The sequence below is a fragment of the Vulpes vulpes genome, chromosome 3, assembly GCF_048418805.1.
Source record: "Vulpes vulpes isolate BD-2025 chromosome 3, VulVul3, whole genome shotgun sequence".
Taxonomy (NCBI): domain Eukaryota; kingdom Metazoa; phylum Chordata; class Mammalia; order Carnivora; family Canidae; genus Vulpes; species Vulpes vulpes.
This window is the reverse complement of record NC_132782.1, coordinates 81,475,932-81,499,970: the sequence shown is the minus strand read 5'-3', so window position 1 is coordinate 81,499,970 and position 24,039 is coordinate 81,475,932. Positions and strand designations below refer to the sequence as shown.

Genomic DNA, 24,039 nt, shown 5'->3' with positions numbered 1-24,039 from the left:
CCTGCCTGGGGGACGGGGTGTCCAAAGGAGAGACAGCCTAAGAGAAACTCGACATAGAATCCAAAAACACTGATGAAGCAAATGCCACGTGCACACACTCACGCTCAGGAGGTGCAAATCAGTGCAGTGATCTGAATTCAGTGGATTCTTTTTATTTTTTTTATTTTTTTAAAGATTTTATTTCTTTATTTGTGAGAGGCATAGGCAGAAGGAGGAGCAGGTTCCTCACAGGGAGCTCGATGCAGGACTAGATCCCAAGACCCTGGGATCACACCCTGAGCTGAAAGCAGACGTGCAATCACTGAGCCACCCAGGTGCCCTTCTTTTTCTTTTTTCCTTTTTTAAGACAGCTTCCCAGAGGAGTTTATTTCAGTAGGACTTTCCAGGGAGAAGAACGTGTATGCATTTGTGAAAAGCAAGAAGGATGTTCTAGGGACTCTGGCTTGTGGGAAGGCAGGCATGGGGTCCCAGTGGAGGGTAGACTGCTCATCTTGGCTCTTGACAATACAGGGAGAGCCCAAGCCAACGAACAGAGGTACAGCAAGCTAAAGGAAAAGTATAGTGAGCTGGTACAGAACCATGCTGACCTGCTGCGGAAGGTAGGCCCCTCCACCCACCTCCTGCCCTGCACCCTGCACCATCGCCATGCCACAGTGGAGACAGCCACTCCGTTCCCCACCAGTTCTGCATGGGTCACCATCCCTTCACAGAAATCACTGCTCTTCAGGCTCACTTGCCTTCCATGTCTTGAACTCTACTTTCGATGCCAGCCCTGATTGGATTATCCCCGTCTTTATTATTCTTTTATTTATTTATTTATCTATGTATTTTTAGAGAGACATCGAGTGGGGGGGAGGGGAAGAGGGAGAGGGAGTGAATCCCAGGCAGGTGCCACACCCAGTGCAGAGCCCAATGTGGGGCTTGATCTCACAATGCTGAAATCATGAACTGAGCCAAAATCAAGAGTCAGATGCTTAATGGTCTGCCCCACCCAATTGCCCCTATTTTTTAAATACTTGAGTGCCGAGTATCTGAGGATGACAGCTTTATTCTGGCTTCTCTCTGGGTATAAAAATGATTTCTGTGTTCAGCTGTCTGAATGCTGTCATTTGTTCTAGAAGAGAGATGTCCCTGAGCTGTTAATCCTGAGATAAGCCAGTTCAAGACACTGTTTTTCCCTTATAGAATGCAGAGGTGACCAAACAGGTGTCCGTGGCCAGGCAAGCCCAGGCGGATTTGGAACGAGAGAAAAAAGAACTAGAAGACTCTTTCCAGCGCATAAGTGACCAGGCACAGCGGAAGGTGAGGGGAAGAAGTGTGTGGGGAATGAGGAAGGGATATGCCCAAGTTGGAGGTGGGCCTGGGGCACTGCCCAGGTGGAAAGATCTTGTCTTTCATCCATGGGCAGCCTTGTGGATTAGAGCTCTGTAAGCATGCTATGTGAAGCATGAGGCACAGGACATGGTGCCCGATACAAAAAGGGTTAGAGGCATGGTGTGATAACGGGGCTCCAGCTGAGCAGGTGCATCAGGAGAGGCTTGCCAAGGGTGAGTCTAGGACAGTTGAGGGAAGTAGTTTTGGCTCTGGATATCAGAGAGAGATGCTAACGTTTAGGAGGACTTGTGGCCAAGAGAACCCCCAAAAATTGGAGTGGGATTGGCAGACAGGTCCTGTTGCAGTAAGACAGTCAGATGGAGAAAACTGAATGCATTACACTTAAGGATAGTGGCTTTCATGCTTTTCTTTGACTCAGACGAAGAAATACAGTCTATTTAACGGAAGTAAAAAGTTTCACACAGCAGCAATACTCATCCCTACTATGTGGATGCTTTTGGATACTATTTTTTTTTTTGCCTTTTTTTTTTTTTTTAATTTTTATTTATTTATGATAGTCACAGAGGGAGAGAGAGGCTCAGAGACACAGGCAGAGGGAGAAGCAGGCTCCATGCACCGGGAGCCCGACGTGGGATTCGATCCCGGGTCTCCAGGATCGCGCCCTGGGCCAAAGGCAGGCGCCAAACCGCTGCGCCACCCAGGGATCCCTTTTTCTGCTTTTTATTTCATTTTTAAAATTTTTATATTTATATATTTTTTAAATATTTATTTATTTTACAGAGGTGGGGGCAGGGGCAGAGGGAGAAAGAGTCTTCAGCAGACTCTGAGCTGAGTATAGAACCCGACGCAGGGCTCCTTCTCACAACCCTGAGATCATGACTTGAGCCAAATCCAAGAGTGGGATGCTCAACCTACTTTGCCACCCTGACACACCCGTTTATTTCATTTTTTCAAAATACTAGCTGTGAATTTTATTTTATTTTTTTTAAGATTTTATTTATTTATTCATGAGAGATACACACAGAGAGAGAGAGAGAGAGACAGGCGGAGGGAGAAGCAGGCTCCATGCAGGGAACCCGATGTGGGACTCCATCCTGGGACTCTAGGATCACGCCCTGGGCCGAAGGCAGGTGCCAAACCGCTGAGCCACCCAGGGATCCCCCTAGCTGTGAATTTTAGTGGGTTGCAACCTGCTTTTTGAAAAATACTGCTTACAAAAGAAATCCAAGAAAGAGAATTGTTTCAAGATGATTAGATTCAGCAACATACCAGGTTTTGGTGTCTGAATTAAAGATCCAGTTCTGAAAAGGAAAAAAAAAAAAGATCCAGTTCTATGTTAATTATAACCTTTAATTTAAAAAATAAAAAAACATTTTCTGTAAGAAAAGAGGTTTAGTTCTATTTTAGTTAGTATTATAAGCTGAAACATGACATTTAGGAAATGTCCCTAAAATTTTCTCCTTGACATTCCACTTAGCCACTTTCTGGAATACTTTGGGCTCTCACCTACTCCCACCCACTTTTTGCTGGGTGCATCCAACCTTGCATACAAGAAAGTACACAAATCTCCCATTGATAGGTTGGGGACTTTTTTTTTTTTAAGATTTTATTTTTAAGTAATCCTTGCAGCCAACATGGGGCTCGAACTCATGACTCCTAAGATCAAGTGTTGCATGCCCTACCGACTGAGCCAGCTGGGCGCCCCCTATAGCTTGGGGATTTTTTAAAGATTTTTAAAATTCATTTATTCACAAGAGACACACAGAGGCAGAGACATAGGCAGAGGGAGAAGCAGGCTCCCTTTGCAGGACTCAATCCCAAGACCCCCGGAATCATGACCTGAGCCAAAGGCAGATGCTCAACCACTGAGCCACCCAGGGGATTTTTATATGTGCTTATCCATTGCAGCCACCACCCAAATCAGAGTGCTCCTGTTTTTCCTCTTTTTCAGACTCAAGAACAGACGGAAGTACTAGAGAGCTTGAAGCAAGAACTTGCCACCAGCAAACAGGAACTCCAGATTGTCCAAGGCAGCCTGGAAACTTCTGCCCAGGTTAGCATAACCCCTCGTCCTTGTTTTTTCCCCTCTAACTTTTGGTCCTGCTATCACCTGGCATCCAGCCCCAACCTGGTCCTATCTGTGCTTAGAGTGTGCTTGGGGGAATAAAGGTGGCAGCTTAGAGGTACCACCTCCTATTCTGTCCAAGTGGCCTGCTGGTGGGTCTAGACTCCTGGGAAGTAGATCGTTTAATTCTCCCTCTATAACATGGTTGACACTGCAGTCAGAGGCAAAGTGGGCAGCCCAGATCGCTGAACTAGAGAAGGAAAGGGGCAGCTTGGCACATGCCGTGGCTCGTCGGGAGGAGGAATTAGCAGCTCTTCAGGAACAGATAGAACACACCCGGCGGGAACTGACCAGTACAAAGGTAAGTGACGGATGCCCGCTCCAGATGACCAGTTCCGGGCTCACAGCCATGGGCCTCAATGACGTATTCATGGAGATGGGGTGGGGCAGGGACAGTCTGTGAAAGCAGGTGGGGCCACTGGCCCGATGGTGAAGGCATTCTGTAACCATAGCTCCAAACGCCAGCATGCTCCGTGTCAGCCACAGAGCAAAGCTGCCTCTTTTTCACATGAGAAGAGCTACACCTGACATCGTCTATGAGCACAGAGAACGGGTTACAGCATATCTGTCCCCGTAGCTTCCAGTGCCACACACTTGTGCACATCCACAAAGTAGAGGAGTTGTTTTCTGTGTCAGGTGGACGGGCTTGGGCTTCATTAGCAATAGCTTGAGTTAAGATGCCAGGAATCCCAGCTACATCAAGGTGGATGCTGCCCAAAGGCTCCTGATGGGGTCCGTGTCAGATTCTCACCTCCCTGGACCATTTCAAGGAATCAGCGTGCCAGCTTGCCAAAGACCAACGAAGAATGCTTTTAGTGGAGTCGAGGAGGGCTGCAGAACAGGTGGTACGGGAGGCCCTGCAGAAGCTCGAGGAACCTACTCTAATCAGCTGTGCCGGATCTGCAGGTACCCTCCCCACCCCGGTCTGCTCACAGGTGCAAATTCAGTGTTCAGTGTTGACATGGAATCCCAAGTGACACTGAGCTCAGGTGTCCTCAGCCTGAGCAGGTCAGGGTCGCCTGGCAATGCCCAGGCTCCACCCTAAGATCAGTTCAGCCGGTAGCTCTGTGGCCCAGGGGCTGGGCGGTAGTACTTTCTGAAGTGGATGTGATACCACTGCTCTATGCAGCAGGTCACGCTGATGAAACACTGGGAGCAGAGCCCTGATAACAACTCTAAGCATCAGGGGGAAGAGGAGCAGACGGCCCTGTGTCTCTCTGAACAGGAAAATATGATCTGAATGAAGAGATGGTTGCACAGGAGCTTCAGGCCCACACGGGGAGCATCATGAAATGTGGTGGGGCAGAAACATTGAGAATACCCATGCAGTCTCAGGCATGAACAGGGCCCAGTCTGCATGTTCCAGAGGCCTAAGGGCGTGCCGGTGGGGCAGCGGCTGGAGCCAGAGAAGCCCTGTGGATGAGGAGGGACTTCAGAGGTGGCAAAGCATCCAGGCCCAGGGCATTGGTGAAATCATGGGTGTAGCTACAAGAGGGCCACTGAGGACAAGACAGATGCAAGGAAACAACCAAGAGTCAGTCTTCATAATCAAATAAAAATGTCTATGGGATGCCTGGGTGGCTCAATCAGTTGAGCATCTGACTCTTGATTTCAGCTCAGGTCATGATCTCGGGGTCCTGGGATCAAGCCCTGCATCAGGCTCTGCTCTGCACTCAGCGTGGAGTCTGCTTGAGATACTCTCTCTCCCCCGCTGCTCCCTCCACATTCATGCACGCTGTCTCTCTCTTTCTCTCAAATAAATAAATCTTAAAAAGAAAAGAAAAGAAAGAAATGTCTCCATTTGGTGACGTCTACAGCAAGGACTGTTCTATCTTATTCAGGAGGGAACCCATCTGTAAGGAAACCCAGCAGTTAGAGAAGGAGTACACTAAGTACCCAGTTACTGAGGGAATGCCAGGAAATGGGGCAACTGTGGGTGGATTCTGAGGAGAGACTTTCTCCCAAAGCTGGGCTTTGAAGGAAGATGATGGACATGAGCCAGTGGAGGGAAAGAACCGCAGGGGATAATACACAAACTGCTCACATAACTGAGTGGCTCACAGTGTGCCAGCCACCATTTTAAGCGCTCCACACACCTCCACCCAGCTAATTCTCACAATAGTGCTGTGAGGTGGTACTGTCCCTCTGTTTTCAGATGAGGAAGCAGGCGTGGATGGCCTGAGATCATAGCCAGTGAGGGGAGAGCCAGGAGCCACACCTGTGCAGTGTGACATGAGCACTAATACTTTAACTCTTATGCAACAATCTTTGTGGACCTGCATCCAGAGGCACAGAGTGGGAATGGCTATGTGGTATGCACAGCATGAGCACAGATTGGCTCATGGAGCCAAGGGTCTGGGTTCAAGATTAATGAGAGTCCAAGATCCTTGAAAGTCTTACCAGGAAGGCCTGGATTTGATTGGGCAGGCAGACAGGAAAAGGGAGAGGCTGACTCTAAGGCTGCTGATGTGGTTTGCCCTATTTCTTGGCTAAGGGACTTATTGGGTTCAGAAGCTCAGCTTTTGAAGCTACAGTAGGAGAGTCCTGTACAAGCATAGTCAACCGGGGATCCCTGGGTGGCGCAGCGGTTTGGCGCCTGCCTTTGGCCCAGGGCGCGATCCTGGAGACCCGGGATCGAATCCCACGTCGGGCTCCCGGTGCATGGAGCCTGCTTCTCCCTCTGCCTGTGTCTCTGCCTCTCTCTCTCTCTCTCTCTGTGTGACTATCATAAGTAAATAAAAATTAAAAAAAAAAAATTAAAAAAAAAAAAAACAAGCGTAGTCAACCCTCTTTCCTCCACCCCCCATCTTAGGGCGGCTCCTGCAGAGCTGAGGCCACTCACTAGGTAGGCTCATCCATCACATGGATTAACCTCATAGGAATAAAACGAGTCTGACAACTCTGGCTCTGACTTTGGCCTATCTCCCCTCTCACAGATCACCTTCTCTCCAAGGTCAAGTCTGTTTCCAGCTGCATCGAGCAACTGGAAGAAAGCTGGAGCCGCTATCTGGCCTGCCCAGAAGGTAAGAAAGGTGCAGGATAGGGTCTTTCGCTTAGTGACAGCTGGGCAGCATTCAGAAACGCTTGCATGTGGAGGTAACAACAGGTTCCTATGCACCAAGAAAGGGGTATGTGTGGGACGCCTGGGTGGCTCAGTGGTTGAACATCTGCCTTTGGCTCAGGGTGTGATCCTGGGGTCCTGGGATCAAGTCCCACATCGGGCTCCCTGCAAGGAAACTGCTTCTCCCTCTGCCTTTGTCTCTGTCTCTCTCTCTCTCTCTGTCTCATGATTAAATAAATAAAATCTTTAAAAAAAAAAAAAAGAAAGAAAGAGAAAGAAAGGAGGTGTGTGTAATCTGTAAAGCAGGGAAGGAGGTAGGGAGAGAACACCCCTCAACAGCCCTGAGCAACCTCCTTTAAACTCCTGGCAGATGTCAGTGGGCTTCTCCACTCGGTAACCCTCCTTGCTCACTTGACCAGTGACACCATGGCTCACGTGAGCACCACCTGCCTTCGAGCCCCGCCGGAGCCTGCCGACTGTGAGTACCCATGGCTGGGGGACTGGTCTGGAAAGTAGGGGGAGCAGAGGGCCTTCAAAAGTCTTGGTTACCTTGCATCTCCAGCACTGGCCGAGGCCTGCAAGCAGTTTGGCAAGGAAATCCTCCTCTATCTGGCTTTCCTGGAGGAAGAAGGAACACAGGAGAATGACAGTACAGCCGTGAAGAGCTGCCTTAACAAGATAGCCACTATTGCCGAGGTAGGAGCTATGTTACTAGTGGGGGGGGGGGGGGGGGGGGCAGGGGGTAGAAGTTACAGTGGTTCTTGGGGATGAGTGCTGGTGATCTCTTAGATGGCCTAAGGCAGTTCTTTCTGCGCTTTCCACTTGGCTCAAGAAAGTGAGAGCTGGCAATGAAAAATCTGACCCCCTGAACAACTTTCCAGTTGTAGCTCATGCATTGGCCATGCATAGAGGACCTACTGTGTGTTCGTTACTAGGCTAAGCAGTATCAAAGAAGAGTAAGCATAGTTTCCTTGTTTTTCCAGGATTTGTATCTGAATGAACAGGTTAACACCTCACGTGGAGGTAACAGTGTATTTATTGATTTAATAAAGATGCAGTGAGTATGTCGTACATGATGGGCAATGTGCCAGATGTGGTTGGACAGAGACCGACAAGACATTGTCTCTATGGGAAAGGAAAATAAGGAAATCACTCATTTCTATATAGTGGGATGAGAGTAGTAATCAGCTCTGTTTGAAGAGTTCAGTACAAGGCAATATTTACTTAATTCCAAAAATGGGTAATAATATTAAGTCCAAGGAAGGAAGGGATCAGGGCCATAGTTCAGATTTTCATCATCCCTCATCTGAACTCTTACAACAACTTTCTGATTAGTTTTTCTGCCTTTGGCCTCTTTCTTCTGATCTCTTCCAAAAACAGATCTGATTACGATTTCTCATTTGATAACAAAAATCAAATTATGTAATGTGATAGCCAAGGACCGTCATAGTCTGGCCCTTATTCATCTAGATCCCTCCCACCCACCACCTTCACCTTGTGATGTTGGTGGCTAGCACTGCAATATAGCTGCCTGCCTGTGTCTTTCCCTCGTGAGTCCTCAAAGACAGAGCCCATACCTTATTCACGTTGTTCCCTCTGTCCCTGGTGTGGTATCTGGCAGGTGGTTAACACCCAACAGATGTTTAATTAATAGAATATGCACATAGAGAGCAAAGCAGATAAAAAAATCAGAAGGGGAGGAAGGTTCATACTGGGGAGAAGAGGGCAATGAGGTAGGGAATCGTCAATGTCTGAATGAAGGAAGACTTTGGGTAATGGTGAATTGGTAACCTTTCTTTCAATAGAATGACATGATCCTGGTGATATTTTAGTGTTATTAAATTGCTGATGGGGTCCTAGGCAGTGTTATCACAGTCTGCCTTTTGCTGGAGATAGAGCATCTTCTCCAGGGCCATGCAGAACCAAGTCTCAGTACGCACACATAGTATGTAGGACACCATGAGATGAGGAAATAAGAATCAAATTAATTGGGCAGCCCGGATGGCCCAGTGGTTTGGCGCCGCCTTCAGCCTGGGGTATGATCCTGGAGACCCGGGATCGAGTCCACGTCAGGCTCCCTACATGGAGCCTGCTTCTCCCTCTGCCTGTGTCTCTGCCTCTCTCTCTCTCTCTGTCATGAATAAATAAATAAAAATCTTTAAATTACAAAAAAAAAAAAAGATTAAAAAGCAAAGTGTGAGAGGAAGATCCTGGTGCATTTCCTTTCTGTCAGTAGGACTGACCAGGTATTTAGAAGCTCTTCCCAAGACAGGACATAGAAAATGCCAAATAAAATTTGGGGGGAAAAATGTTAATTGAATCTGCACTGGCAGAAAACTAAGGAAATTCTCAGAATCAGACACCAAAAGGGTGCAGGAGCCAGTGTTTGTTCATCTCTTGGCCTAGAGCTTGGATTTTAATTGGCCGTACACATAGCAGAGAGTTAAGAAACAAAACCTAGGCCCAAGTAGCATAGAAGTTTGGAATACAGAGATTTCCTCCCCAAAACACAATTCCAAAAGGTCACACCCCTAGTGAATGGGGGGAAAGCCTACTCTGTTGGAGAGATCTTGTCTCAACCTTGGTTATAGGGGAAGAAAAGAGGAAACACGGCTGGCTAGGGAATTTCTAACTACAAGCCACCTGTCCATGGGTTCAGAATCTATATCTACTATCTGTGTGGCCTGAAAAAACCCAAACAGAAAATTAAAGTAGTCAGGTTGTTAGGGGCCCAGGTACCTTAGTAGAAGCAGATCCAAGTGGTCTCTGAAAGGATATACTTTAAATCTAAACCCCAAAGAACTTTCACAGATAAATCCCAAGGCACATAAGTTTGCCATAAATGTATTTGACATGTTAAAGAACTTTTCAAAAGGTATTTTATAAGTGTGACGAAGGACTAAGATATTTTCCAAAGTAACTAGATATATTTGAAAAACAACCACTGAACCACGTTCCAGGATGAATATCACACATGGACTGCTGAGTAAACAAGCAAGTCATAGGAAAAGTGTATACAGTTAGGACTCCTTTTATTTTTATTTTTTATCTTTTTTAAGATTTTATTTCTTTATTTGAGAGAAAGAGACAGAGAGAGCACAAGTGGGGAAGAGAGGGAGAAGCAGGCTCCTGCTGAGCCGGGAGCCCAATGCGGGGAGATCCCAGGACCCCAGAATCATGACCTGAGTCAAAGGCAAATGCTCAACTCACTGAGCCACCCAGGCACCCGCTGTTGGTGGGGTGCCATAGCTCTAGGTTCCCTTTTAAATAAAAATCAAAATGGGCGCCTGGGTGGTTCAGTGGGTTAAGCATCCAACTCTTGGTTTCAGCTCAGGTCATAAATCAAGTCCTGCATCAGGCTCTGCACTCAGTGTGGAGTCTGCTTAAGACTCTTTTGGTAAAATAAATAAATAAAATCTTTAAAATAAGTAAATAAAGGTCAAAACATATGTACATAATGTTATACTGTTTAAGGATGTATTTGTATGGAGTTTTTTAAAAAGACACAGTAAGCATTCTCCTGAATTCTGTGTTTATCTTGAGGTGGGGAGCAGGGAGGAGATGGCATTAGGGTGGAATACAAAGGAGATTTTAAAGGTACTAATAATGTTTCTTAAGCTATTCCTGAAGTCGGGTGGTAGATCCATGGGCCATTGTTCTTATTCTTTATTTTTTTTTTTTTTAATTTATTTATGATAGTCACAGAGAGATAGAGAGAGGCAGAGACACAGGCAGAGGGAGAAGCAGGCTCCATGCACCGGGAGCCCGACGTGGGATTCGATCCCGGGTCTCCAGGATCGCGCCCTGGGCCAAAGGCAGGCGCCAAACCGCTGCGCCACCCAGGGATCCCTGTTCTTATTCTTTAAATCAAATATGTTTTATACTTTGTAGATATAACATAATATTTTCAGAATTCACAGGCTTTGCTGTCAGCCTTGAGTTCAAATCCCTGCTCTGCCATTCATTAGCAGAGTTTCTAGGGTCAAGACATTTGACCTCTCTGAACCTTGGCTTCCCATCTGTAGAATAGGACCAGTAACTGCCTCATATGATCACTGTGGATGCAAAGTTAAGTAGGATGTCTAGTTGGAAGACATCACCCACATTTGAAGATTTTTTTAAAAAACCTCCCAAGGGGCACCTGGGTGACACAGTCAGTTGAGCTTCTAACTCTTGGTTTTGGCTCAGGTCGTGATCTCAAGGTCATGACCTCAAGCCCTGCATCAGGCTCTGCACTCAACATGAGGTCTACTTCAGGATCTCTCTCCCTCTCCCTATGCCCTTCCCACTCTTGCTCTCTCTCAAATATTCAAATAAATAAATACATCATAAAAAAATAAAATAAATAAAATAAAATAAAATAAAATAAAATAAAATAAAATAAAATAAAATACCTCCTACGCCACAAATACAATATATTGCAGCTGTGGGGTCAAGGTCTAAGCAGCTGCAACTGAAGGGCCTTGTGGGGGCTTTCTAGAAGGCAGGGATGGCTTTCTAGAAGGAAAGGGTTTCTCAGTGAGAGTCAGAGGAGGCTGGAGCATGAGGTTCTGGGGTTCACGCAGTAGCAAGTTCTAGACAAGGCCTGCACAGGAGACCCCTCTATGGGTTCCAGAAGTGTGTTATGTGGCAGGGCCCTCTTCTCCTACCTCTGCCACAGGAGAATAGAGAAGAGATCAAAGAGTCATTGCAGTCTTTGTGATGATGCTGTTCACAGGAGCTCCGGCCCAGAGGCCTAGACATCAAACAGGAGGAGCTGGGGGACCTGGTGGACAAGGAGATGGCTGCCACTTCGGCTGCCATTGAAACTGCTACGGCCAGAATCGAGGTATGGAGGTTATTTGCCATGTTTCTTAGGGCAAGGCTCTTATAGCTTCTTATAGCTTCTTGACTTTGTCAATAGTGACATTGCCCCCCTGGATGTATCTAAATTGTTCATTAAGGCTACAGAGGCCCCCTGTAAGACCAGCCAAAACCCAGACTCACCAGGGTCTCTGAGGAATAGAAGATGAGAAACCTCTCACCTCCTTTAGTGTCAGGCCATCCTCTATCACAGTTCCAGACTGACTGCTTGCTGGTCCTATGACTTGGGATAGGCCATTCCATTAAGCTCACCAAGTTTCCATTTCTACATGATGGCAGGAGTAATAGTACTTGCCTCAGAGGGATGTTGTAAGAGATAATGCACATTTATCTTACTTAGTGCCAGGCACCCGTAAAATCAACAGAGATGATGGTCTCAGGGAAAAGCTGAGTTGAGGGAGTGGCATTGGGAAAGTCACATATGGCTCCTTTGGTGGAAGACTCTGGCTGCCCATCTTGGCATGAGTACCTGCTGATCAGGTACTCACTGGTAGCTGCTGCCCCCTGTTGGTGGGGTGCCATAGCTCTAACAGTTCTGCACTCATCAGCCTGGGAGCCAGCATGTTGAGACAGACCCTCAGTGGACAGTAGAGCCAGTCTACAGGGGCTGCTTCCCACTGAAGGGATCAGAAGCCTGGATTCGTTTCTCAACTCACCAGGTTGTGGATTGGCCCTTTTGGGTTTGGGTTTCTCAGCTACAACAGGAGGCTGGACACAGGGTACATCAGGATGCCCGTGAGCCCTCAGTAGCCATGATGCACTGAGAAAACCTGCTTCTTTTTAACAGGAGATGCTCAGCAAATCCCGAGCTGGAGACACAGGAGTCAAATTGGAGGTGAATGAAAGGTTAGTCTGAGCAGCATGATGGCACTTAGGTGATTAGGTTGAGTCTCTCCTGCAGTGGATTATACGAACTAGATTAGAACATTAGTAACCACAGGCAACATCTAAGTCTGTGTAGTTGTCAATATTATCTTGATGTTAATATTGCCGTTGCATTTTAGGGGAAAAGAAACCCCAAGAAGCATCACATAACTGTCCCCAGCCAAGTCTCCTTCCTCACATGCCTTTGTATGGAGATGTATTCCCCACCGCCCTTCTGATCCCAAGTTTGCCTGTGTTTAGACATGAGAAAGAGAACAGACTCCTTCACTGTTCTTGGTCCCTGACTTTTTCCCCCCCACCCAGGATCCTTGGTTCCTGTACAAGCCTAATGCAAGCCATTCAGGTCCTGATTGTGGCCTCTAAGGATCTCCAGAGAGAAATAGTGGAGAGTGGCCGGGTAAGCATGGATGAGGGCCCCTGGACATCATTCACAGACTCCCCGTTCACAGAAGGGCTACATCTGCTCAGTACACTCATCTACATTAAGCGAAATCCACAGGCGCTATCATCTTGTCCCGTGTATCCATCTGAGGGCACATCCACCATTCATGGCTGAGTGCAGATGCCCTGGGGAAGAAGTGGGGGGCAACTGCCAGGTCCCCAGGGGGACAGTCAGCCTGAGTCTCCAGCTGCAGGGTCATTAACCTAGGCGACATCATCAGAACCTGCTCTGGAGACCCTGTGCATTGCAAGTCTGGGCCCTTGGAGGGCCCCTCCTTTATTAAAGGAGAGCTTTTGGAAACTGGGCAAACAGAAGGGCCAGCCTGGCTGCTGACCTTTCATGGGCGTGGCCATGTCTCCTTCCTGTGGCAGAGTCAGCTGGCAGTTATTCACAGGCCAACCCTGCTCCAGTCTCTGGTCCATGTCCTCACTGGGTTTTCTCCATCCTCTGCTGGCCATACTATCATCATGTTCCTTCACACACCCTGTATGCAGCCGCCACTCAGGAGACCAAGGTCCAGGGAGGGATTCCTGAGCCTGAAAACTATTCCTTCAAAGAAGGAAGCCATCTCTGTCTTGGTGGTGGTGCTTTTTCTCAGACCAAGACAGGGTGTTTTCTATCTCCAAAATAGAGAGTCTGAGCAAGGAGCACCTGTGGATTCTGAGACTATCAGACACTTCCAAAGCGTGAACTCATTTTAAAATTCTGAGGAGAAATCATTTGTTTCAGTTATTCACTGTGTACTCTCCTCTTTCAAAATTGGAGCGAGCAGTTAGACTTCTCTCAGATCATGTTCATATGTGCACGTGAATATGTAAATATTCTTATGTCTACAACTTGGAAATGTGATATGATAGAAATGCTATATAAGTTTTGGAGTCAGAAAAGCCTAGGATTTACTTCCACTATTCCCTGAATGAATTTGGGAAAAGGATTTTTGCTTTTCTGAATCTTCATTCTCTCATCTGTAAAATGGGGTGATAATGCTTAGGTCCTGGGGTTAGTGTGAGGTATGAGAGTAATAGACATAAAAGCACCTGGCACCCAATAAAATCTAGTCATTATTTTCACTTCCTCAGGGCACGGCATCACCTAAAGAGTTTTATGCCAAGAATTCTCGATGGACAGAAGGACTCATCTCAGCCTCCAAAGCTGTTGGCTGGGGAGCCACTATCATGGTGTAAGTGTCTGTCACTCCTCCAATTCCATGGATCCATCTCAGAGAACAGCTGAGGGGAAAAAAGTCTGCCCCTTAGAAACAAACTGTTGATAGGGAAGTTAACTCAAAGTTTAAAAGGGAACCTGGTCTCCTTGGTCTTCACAGGTAAGCAGGCTGTGCTCTCTAAATAGCCAGGGTGATGGGTGCGGTCTGGAGGTGGGCTCATCAGGGGTTGCAGCTGTCCATGACATAATTTATCTTGTCTCTTCCTGACAACCAGGGATGCAGCTGATCTGGTGGTGCAAGGCAGAGGGAAATTTGAGGAACTAATGGTGTGTTCGCATGAAATTGCTGCTAGCACAGCCCAGCTTGTGGCTGCATCTAAGGTAGGACCTGCGCAGGACTCCCTAGAGCACTGTAAGGTCCGGTTAGGTTGGAGAATACTTGGACTGTGGAGCCTGCCCCAAGAACAGATCCTATATCCTATAGGACCCTTTATCCAGGGTCCTGTACTACCCTCTTCTGAGAGCCTGTCATCTGTCAGCAAGGAGCTCTTCTGCCCAGCTGGCCACACGGACTCTTAGCTCTCATTGCTTTTGTGAAAAGTGGCCATGGGTTCCACTTTGAGGGTTCTAGCCATGCTGATCTCTGATGAACTCTCAGGGCATTCAAAGAGCACTCAAATAAGGAATATGTCAATGCAGTGAGCTGGTTCCCTGGCTTGGCTCCAAGGTTCCATAGCCAATGGCTGCTGCTTCTTAAGAATCTCCATATTTGAACTATTGCCCTGACTAATTGTAATACAAAGCTTGTTACCAAAAACTGTGAGTTTTATAGTACCCCGGGGAGCCTTCTTATCATCCTTGTTTATTACTATCTCAAGATTTGTTTCTATAACTGGAACAGTTATCACAAGAAAGGGTAAAGCTAGAATCTGAGGCTACCAAACAAATAAGCCAGGAGTCATTTTTGATGTTAGAGATATGTTGGGAGTTGACCCTGTAGGCAGCAATTTTTTAAAAAAGATTTATTTGTTTATTTGAGAGAATGAGAGAGCACGAGCATGCACACAAGTGGGGAATGGGCAGAGGGGGAGGAGAGAATCTCCAGAGCAGACTCCTCACTGAACATGGAGCCCAACACCAGGCTCGATCTTAGTCCTGAGATCAGAACCTGAGCCAAAATCAAGAGTGGACACTCACCCAACTGAGCTATCCAGGTGCCCTCTATAGGCAGCAATCTTTAAGAAGTCGACTAGTGACCACAGCGGATCCTGTATGTTTGTCAAGAGCCATCAGACCAACTATTTGATTCAGTTCTTGCCGCTGTATGACCCTAACTCTGCTTGGTCCTGGCAGGTAAAAGCTGATAAGGACAGCCCAAACCTGGCCCAGCTGCAGCAGGCCTCCCGGGGGGTGAACCAGGCCACCGCCACGGTTGTGGCCTCCACCATTTCGGGCAAATCACAGATTGAGGAGACAGGTAGCCTCCCAGAAGCAATGCTTTTCTTTTCCATCCCATTCAGCTATTCTTCCTCACGATCCCAGTTTCCCACAACTCTGTGTCCACATTCCCTGTTGTCATCTTTTCTATATGCCTACTTACTTTCTCATAAACTGGGACACCACAAAAGTATGCTATTTGTGTCACCATGGCAACAGGCCTTAAGGTAGATTTTCCTTTAGTGATTTCTCTGGATTCAAAGACATGACTCCCCAGGCCTGGTTATCTCTGGCAGGCAGTGGGGGTATGGGGGGTTGGCACTTCCTCCCCATCTCTCCGTCAGTGACTTTCACACGCATTTTAGAAGCTAGCAAACCAAGCATTTCAGCAGAGCGCTGGCATCAGCTGCCTCTCAGGTGAGAGTCAGCCAGGGGTGTCACCTGACAATACCTTCCCTCCACTCTTCCAGATAATATGGATTTCTCCAGCATGACACTGACCCAGATCAAACGCCAAGAGATGGATTCCCAGGTAGGATCCCCACTTCTCAGTCTGCTCTGTCTGTTGCCGGGGATACTGGCCCCAAATATTATCCCCATCGAGAGAAGCATGTAGGGGAAAGACTTGGGGAAGAAACAAACAGAGATGGACCCAATAGCCCAGGAATGAACGTAAATGATGCTGGAAGGGACATTGGAGTGGAGACAGATAGGTTAAAAATAGAATCTTAACTCTTGCTCACTAGTCTCGGGACTGGTTTCCCCCTCACCGTGACCACCTTGGGTCTCCTAGCCGACATCAACTAGCATTAAATATCTTAACGATAGACAGGTTTGTTTGTTTTTTTAAGTGTAGTTGACAAACAATGTTACGTTACTCTCAGGTATACACGTAGTGATTTGACAATTCTGTATATTACTCGGTGCTCACCATGATAAGTATAGTCACCATCTGTCACCATGCAACGTCATGACAGTATTGTTGACTATATTCCCTGTGCAGTACTTTTCATCCCCCTGACTTACTTATCTTATAACCAGAAGCCTATACCTCTTAATCCCCTTCACCTATTTCACCCATTCCTCCACCCATTTCCCCTCTAGCATTCACCAGTTCGCTGTATTTATAAGTCTGTTTGTGGGTGGTGTTTTGTTTTTTGGTTTTGGTTTTGGTTTTTCAGGATTTTTTTAAATTTTATTTATTTGAGAGAGAGAGAGAAAGTATGACAGGGGAAGGAGCAGAGGGAGAGGGAGAAGCAGACCCCCTGCTCAGTGGGGAGCCTGATGCCAGGGCTCGATCCCAAGACCCTGAGATCATGACCTGAGCTGAAATCACAAGTCGGATGCTTAACTGACTGAGCCACCCAGGTACCCCAGTTTTTTGGCAATTTTTTAAAACTCTGATATGAATTATTTGTGCATGACCTTGGTTTAAAAAAGAAAAATCGATTCACTGAGGACCCATCGAGGACAATGCCATTTCTCCTAGCTATTCAGTAAAGCTGTGGCATGGAGAGGAGAACTAGGACTCAGTGGGATCCTGGAAAAATCTTGACATCCTTGTTCTGGAGTTACTGGTCCCAGTCTTGGGGTAAAGTCCAGATTGAGACTGTTAAAATCCCTAGATGGGTCACTCATATCTTTAGGAAAAATCATGTGGCCAAATACTAAAAGACCCGAAGTCAGGCTCGAGTCCTTGTCATCTACATTGTCTTGCTTACTGGTCTCATCCAGTTCCTCTTGACTACAGATTCCATCTATATGCTGATAAGTACCAAATTCTTCTCCCTGGCCTCCATCTTCTCCTTGAGCTATGTGCTTGTCCAACTGCCTACTTGATCTCTCCCCTTGATACCAAATACATCTCCTATGAAATGGATCCAAACCAGGGCCCTTGGTTTCCTTTCCATCCAGATCTGTCCCTCTCCTTGTTTTTTCCACCTCCGTAACTGGAACACCCCCCCCCCCCCACACACACACACACACACACACCTGGGTGCTAAGACCTAGGAGTTGTCCTTGGGTCCTCCTTCCATTTTCTCTTCTACATCCAGTCCCCTAGCAGGTCTTGTCAATTCTGACACTCCAAGCTTGAACCTTCCCCCTCTTTTCCATCTCCCTAACATAGCCTAAGCCACGTTGTTTAACTCCTAAACTACTGCAAAAGCAGCTTAACTGCAACACATGTGAGTATTTGTTTCCAAGTAGTTCTGGGGCAGGGCCAGGGTGGCAGGGCAGTTGGAGCAGAGAATTGCAAAGAGCATTGCTGGAACAGGTCCAGCCCTAGGTTGATAGTTGTTGGAACTCTGTGAAAGGCACACGATGGGATTCACCAGATTGTCTCCATCTTTTGGTACATTTTACATTTTCTACAATAAAAAAATTGGAAAAAAAAAAAAAAAGGAACCACCTAACTGCAACTAGTTGCTTCCACTCTTGCCCCCCTTACAGTTTGTTCAGGTTCTACATATTTTGAAAAGCATAAATGACAACATATCACATCTCTGCTTAAAATCTTCCACTCACTTCCCTTTCACACTTAAAATATCCAAACTCCTGCCCCCAGCTCAGGGCCCTGGGTGAAATGATCCTGGCCTGTTTCTCCATCCTCCTCTCGTGTCCCTCTCCCTCGCTCATGCGTCAGCCACACAGGGCTCTTTTCTGTTCTTCTGATACCCCAAGTTCCTGCCTGCCTGAGTAGCTTTTGCTGATCACCCTTGGCCTTCATCACATGACCCTGTGTCATCTTCATTATGGTCTGATCTGTTCTTGTTCATGAGTTTGTGTGTTCACCCTGCAAGGTAAGCAGGGGCCTTATGCACTACTGTGTCTCCAGCACCTGCAGCAAAGCCCCGGGTTCATGATGGGTGCTCAGCAAACATTTCTTTTTTTTAAGATTGTATTTATTTATTCATGAGAGGTAGAGACATAGGCTGAGGGAGAAGCAGGATCCCTGTGGGGAAGTCCCTGATGTGGGACTCAATCGCAGGACCCTGGGATCATACCCCAAGCTGAAGGCAGACACTCAACTACTGAGCCACCCAGGCATCCCTCAGCAAACATTTCTTGAATTAGTACAGAAATAACTAGAATGAATGAACAGTGGGGATAGCCAGGTACCAGCCTTTCCCTTGGTAAGATTGTGCTTTTGCCTATATGATAAAAACCCTAAGTTGAACCAGCCCCTCAGAGATACCAGAAACAGCTGAGCTGGCTCTTGCCTGGATTTCCAGAAAAGCAGGATTGAAGCAGAAGGGGAACTGGATTGGAACACCACACAAATAGGCAGGATGTCAGAGTTGTTTTCAGACAGAGATTTCAGAGGAGCATGAGATAAGCCCTCCTCCCATTCAGGCATTGGGGCTATAAAGCATTCCCTCCAGTAGAGGCTCCCAGGGAGGAAACAGAGGAGCCACTAGGATAGATGGGTAAATGGGAGAGGATGGAGGAAATCAGCAGAGGAGGAGATGGATTAAGTCTAAGTGAGACCATTGTCAGATGGCTGCTCCAAAAACCTTCTGCTCCTCCCGCAGGTCCGGGTGCTAGAGCTGGAGAATGACCTGCAGAAGGAACGTCAGAAACTGGGAGAGCTTCGAAAAAAGCACTACGAGCTCGCTGGTGTTGCTGAGGGCTGGGAAGAAGGTATGCCTCTTTAAGGGCCCCGCTTGGACGCCATGAGGGCAGGGTGCGTGTGAGCAGGGCCTTCCCCTCAGACATGACAGAACGAGGTGCCCTTCAAGTCACTGACTTCCCCCCTCTTCACTCCTAGAGCGTGTTTTCTCTTCAATTGTAGATAATCTTAAAGCCCAAAACTGGCATAAATTGGGGTGAATTGAAAGCTTTTGTTGTCACCCCTCAAGATCTGAATGCTGACCAGCGAGCTCCTCACTCACTAGCCACCATTCCCAGTGAGCCTGGCACGCAGACAGCAGAGTAGTGAATGAATGAATGGCAGCCAGTGAAGAGCCAGCAAGGGGACCACAAGCCCCTGACTAACTAGAGCCAGCAATGGGGAGCAATGGCCATGCTATAGAAGGGGTCAGGGGCTAGAAATGGAGTTGAGTGGGGGATGTTGGGCCCACCAGCCCAGAGAGGCTCTCTCGCCTGGAGTCTTCTGCTTTCCCATGTGCCCAAAGCGGCCAACTTCATCACAACCAGGACTGCTGACTCTCATGGTCTTGATCAACTCTGGGAGCCAACCACAGACGTGTACCAGTCACTCCTGGATGTGTAACTCAGGAAGTAGAGGGTTATGAGCATGAGGTATTTGAGAACCCAACGCAGTGGCTGTTTTTGTTGGGGAAACAAATGCATGCATACATGAAGTGCTAGGAAACAAAAATCATCGTTGCTTTTCAGGAACAGAAGCCTCTCCACCTGCGCTGCATGAAGTGGTCACCGAGAAAGAATAGAGCCATGCTGACACCCCACACGTCCGAGTGTAAATCTTGTGGCCCGTCTGTGTGTGTGTGTTATTTTCCAGCCATAGCCCAAACCCTGGAGGGTCCCCGGTAGCAGCCACACCACTCCCACTGTGCCAGGGACCCCAGTACCGGGGATCCCAGTGGCCTTCCATGAAGAGGGGGACCTCCCTCCCAATCCCACCTGCTGCTTGACCCCTAGATGCTCGGTGACCTTGTCTGAGGGGCTTGCTGTTTCCAAGAGCCTGGTGAGGGGCCATCTCATACCTTTTCTTCTCTGTTTTCCCCTCAGCCTTTTCTGTTTCACCATCTGCACCAACTCGTGAGCATCAGAGGGCTGGTAGGCTGCACACCAGGACGCAGGGCCTGAATCTTTGCCGTCAGAGCAGCACGAGCGTCCTCGCCAAGCACGCCAAGGCAGCTCTCCCCTCTCTTGGCAGTTCCTACTGCTTCTTATGGTGGTTGGTTGGGTTTTGTTTTTTTGTTTTGTTTTGTTTTGTTTTTGTTTTGTTTTTTTCGGTTTTCTTCTTTCAGCGTTCCCTCATAGAACCACCTCTCCCAAAGGGAGCACCCCTGGAGCTCTGAGCCACCAGGGGCCCCTAAAACAGCAGTTAACAGCAATGGTGCTGCTCAGGCTTCACCTTGGTGCTCCAAGCCAGCCTCCATGCTGAGTGTCCTGCTGAGCGAGTAGGGGTCAGCCGAGGCCACTCCCCAGGGGCAGGCACCACTGCTCGGCCACACTTCCCTCCAAAGGCAGAAGCAGAGCGAGTGCCTTTCCTTCCCAAAGTGAGAGCCCAGCCGGAGGCCTCTGTCCACCTTCACAAGTGACAGGGGTAGAGAAAGCGGGAAAGGAGGGGTGCATGCGGCCCAGGTCTCAGGAGCACTTGGGCACTTCTTGTGACCAGGCTGAGAAACCTTATCACATGCTTCAGTGTGCTGGTGAGAATAGCCACACTTCTTCCCCCTGGCATGAATTTTCCATGCCACCTCCCTTCAGACCCAGGCAGGGCCCTGAGAGGGAGGGAGTGTGTGAGGGCTTTCCAATTCCTCTCTCCAAATGTCCGCCTTGACATCCTCTTGAACCTGAAGAAGATAGTTCCATGTTCTACCTAAGTGACAGACCCAGAAGATCAGGCCAACTTGCTCCCAGCAGGAAAGAACTGTGTGCTTGGTTTGGTACCTTTAATATTTATCACTAACCTCCATTTGGCAGCGGCCTACAGAAAGATGGTTTGAGCAATCAGGATTTGAGGTGTGCCGATGGCAGGGCCGCATTGCTGCCCCAGGTCATAAGTCTTAAAGAATCAGACACACGGCCAACATGCTTCCCAAACAACCGGCCTAGACGCTGAGACAAATAGGTTCCTCAGAGCCTCTGAGTCAGGAGACTGAGAGAGGGGGACCATTGACTCTGAGCCCTTGCAGCCACATGTTCCGGGCCCTGGCTGCCTGGACAGGATGAGGACAGAGGGCTCATTGATAACAGCTTCCTAGAGGCGGGCAGCCTGACACCCCTTGTCCACCTCCAGATGAACCCCAGCATTTAAGTGACCTTCCGATCTTGGACAAACAGTGTCTTCCTTCCTTATCTGTAGCAACTCCTAGGTAGAAGCCAACAAGTACTTCCAGGACCTGTCCCAAAGGAATGTTGCTAAGTGTTGCTACATGACAGGGGGCAAGGCTCCTGTTTGATCACTGTGAATCAACCCCCCTCTCCCTACCATTCCCCTCCTTCTCTGTGCATTTTCTAAGTAGGGTACTCAAAAAACAGTCTCCCATTAGCTCAGATTCCAAGACTCAGACACGCAATCTCCACATTGGGCTAAAGAGGGCTTAGCAGTAGAAGATGAGCAGTCTTAATGTTTAACACTTCTTTGGCCTCAGCGTTTTTCCATCTGAGGCTCAGAAGGAGTGATGTATGGCACCCTGGCCCAGTTAACGCCAATTAAGCCAGTCGATATGTTCTCAGAATTGGTTACCATTTCCGCAGCAGACTAGTCCTTACTTCCAGAGTCTCAGCCAAACTGTTGTGCTCCAAATTACCAGGGGTGGAAAAAAATCTAGTATATCGGATCACACTGGGATTCTCAGAATAGCACTCCCTCTAAAAAGAAGCCACGGTCATTTTTAAAAACCTTTGCGGACTTCACATGAGTGAAGTTTCACAGTGAGGAAAGCAGTTAAACGGGAACACAGGCTAATCCCATCTGGCACGAGAAGTATCTGTCAGATGTAGTGTGATTACGTCTGTCATCGCTTGCCTTAGAAGCTAGCCCATCCTCTGGCCAAAATCAAATTGTCCCATCTTGGCTTTTCTAAAAATGAATGTGTTTCTACTTGGTGCGAAATACCTGATTAAAACAGGAATCACATACTGAGGCTAAAAATGAACCTCACAGCCTCTTAATGTAGTCTCCCAGCATCATTAGTGGCTGAAGTCCCATGGGCCAGGTACATAGGTCATAGTAAGGCAGGACAACAAAATAATGGCTTAGGGCTGAAAAGAGGTCAAAATACAGCCTCTGACTTTGACACTGAGTCGAACGAAAATCAGTGTCCTCTAATTTAATTATGATTGCTCTATTATCTCTAGAATAAGGATATGTGTGTACATAATAAGGAAACAAAATAGAAAAGACCTACCTTTGTGGGGTTATTTTACATCTGAGTCAGGAGTTGAAATTAGACTGTAAGAGTAGATTGTTGGCTGATTCTGCTGCTTACAGCAGGAACCCTAGGATCCTTCCTCAATCTGAGTCCCTAATCCAGTGGCTGGAAGAACCAAACATTGTCCAGAGCATCCTTTCTTGGAAGTGTTTGAGCTGCCAAGTCAACACCAGGGTTTACCAGGTACCATGGGGGTCACAGTGCATGTCGTTTGTTCAGGCAGGTTGGTTTGCTTCGGCCCCTCACTGGTGAGGAGCTGATTCTGAGCTGCTACCTGGGAAATGCTCACTTCGTGGCCAGCTCCTTGGTCCGGAGGGGTCTCCCGGCTCTACTCACCCGGGTCTTTAAAACCGGTAAAGTTCTTGCTACCTTATACCACCTTTGCCAGTCTCTGGAAATCCTTCCTGCCAGTGAAAGCCTTCAATCCTGGCATTGGCCTTTCAACTCGACCGGCTCTGCCCTGTCTCTGCCATCCTCGGTCCCCCAGAGACCACACTGTCTGTAGCATAGACGACCACCACCACCACCATGGGCCTGCCAGCCTCCACCACAGCAAACTGAGCCAGCACTCTGCTGCTCACGTCCCCTTTGTCTCCCAGGGTCAGACCAAATGCACGATCACAACCCACAGTGGTGGCACAGCCTCTCACCCCCAGGAGCCAAAGCAACGGGAAATAATTGGTTAGATGCCGTTGGGTCCGATTCTGAGAGTAGATCATTTCCAGACATGTCTTTCAGGTGACCCTCAACTACCTCAGTTTGAAGGCCCTAAACGAAGCTGATTACTACTCCTAGGGACAAACCGAGGGGGTTCAGATAAATCTTGCTGATAACTTATAACAAACTCTCACATTTAGGTTCACAGGGATAGGTTGGGTTTGTTTTTCTTGTTTTTAACCTTTCCCCCCAATTTTCCATTAGAATAGTTCCTATAAATGAATTTCATTCTTTCACAGAGTGCCTACCTTCCCAGGGCAGGTAGCCACTGGCTTTTGTTCCCTTCCAACAATACTTTTATTATGGTATTAAGACCTTTCTTTGTATAATACATTGCATCTGTGTTTTCAATTTTTCAAATAAATATTTCAACCTGGCAATGGAGAGTAGTGGTGCTAACTGACCATCCAAAGTGGTTTTGGGGTCGGGGTCCCAGTGAAAAGCCTACACTTCTATCCTGGGGTCCACTGAATCCCACTTAACCTCTGCACCTCTTAGAGTAGGTCTTTTTTTTTTTTTTTTTTTTTTTTTTTTTTTTTTTTTTTTAGAGTAGGTCTTAAAGACAGGAATACTTTTGAGGAATACAACTGCTGTAGAGAAACGGGTTTGCACAAGGTAGTCATGCTCCATCCCCTATACACTCTCCTGTCCTTGGGAATGATCAAACGGACCATGCTGAAGTCATCGGTACTGTAACTGATCTTGACAGCCAGGTCTGCGCATAAAGTCTGGCATCTCAGGCTATGGATATGCCTTTCTCCACCCTCAAGATGCAAAAGTAACCTGTCACCTTAAAATTGGATGAGACGGTTGCTGCTCAGGGACTGAAGCTGCCAGTTACAAGGGGATTCAGAGCGAGCCAGTCCGTCTGCCAGAGGACCTGCAGAAGGAGCTGATGAATGGGTAGGGCTGGTTGTATGGT

The 24,039-nt window shown here is 47.6% G+C and overlaps 1 protein-coding gene across 3 annotated transcripts in view; it reads left to right on the top strand.

Annotated features, from left to right (window-relative positions):
• Positions 1-23,497, top strand: part of HIP1 (huntingtin interacting protein 1) — a 158,736-nt gene extending 135,239 nt beyond the window's left edge. For all 3 annotated transcript variants that reach the window (XM_072752938.1, XM_072752939.1, XM_072752940.1), the window contains exons 15-32: positions 511-599; positions 1,186-1,302; positions 3,287-3,388; positions 3,618-3,761; positions 4,231-4,366; positions 6,397-6,483; positions 6,892-6,999; positions 7,084-7,217; positions 11,239-11,349; positions 12,172-12,230; positions 12,573-12,666; positions 13,791-13,891; positions 14,151-14,256; positions 15,229-15,352; positions 15,783-15,844; positions 18,846-18,954; positions 19,672-19,753; positions 20,026-23,497. In XM_072752938.1, the coding sequence (XP_072609039.1) occupies positions 511-599; positions 1,186-1,302; positions 3,287-3,388; positions 3,618-3,761; positions 4,231-4,366; positions 6,397-6,483; positions 6,892-6,999; positions 7,084-7,217; positions 11,239-11,349; positions 12,172-12,230; positions 12,573-12,666; positions 13,791-13,891; positions 14,151-14,256; positions 15,229-15,352; positions 15,783-15,844; positions 18,846-18,954; positions 19,672-19,724 (1,736 nt within the window). In that variant the 3' untranslated portion in view covers positions 19,725-19,753; positions 20,026-23,497. The remainder of the gene's footprint in view (positions 1-510; positions 600-1,185; positions 1,303-3,286; positions 3,389-3,617; positions 3,762-4,230; positions 4,367-6,396; positions 6,484-6,891; positions 7,000-7,083; positions 7,218-11,238; positions 11,350-12,171; positions 12,231-12,572; positions 12,667-13,790; positions 13,892-14,150; positions 14,257-15,228; positions 15,353-15,782; positions 15,845-18,845; positions 18,955-19,671; positions 19,754-20,025) is intronic.
• Positions 23,498-24,039: the final 542 nt, after the last annotated feature.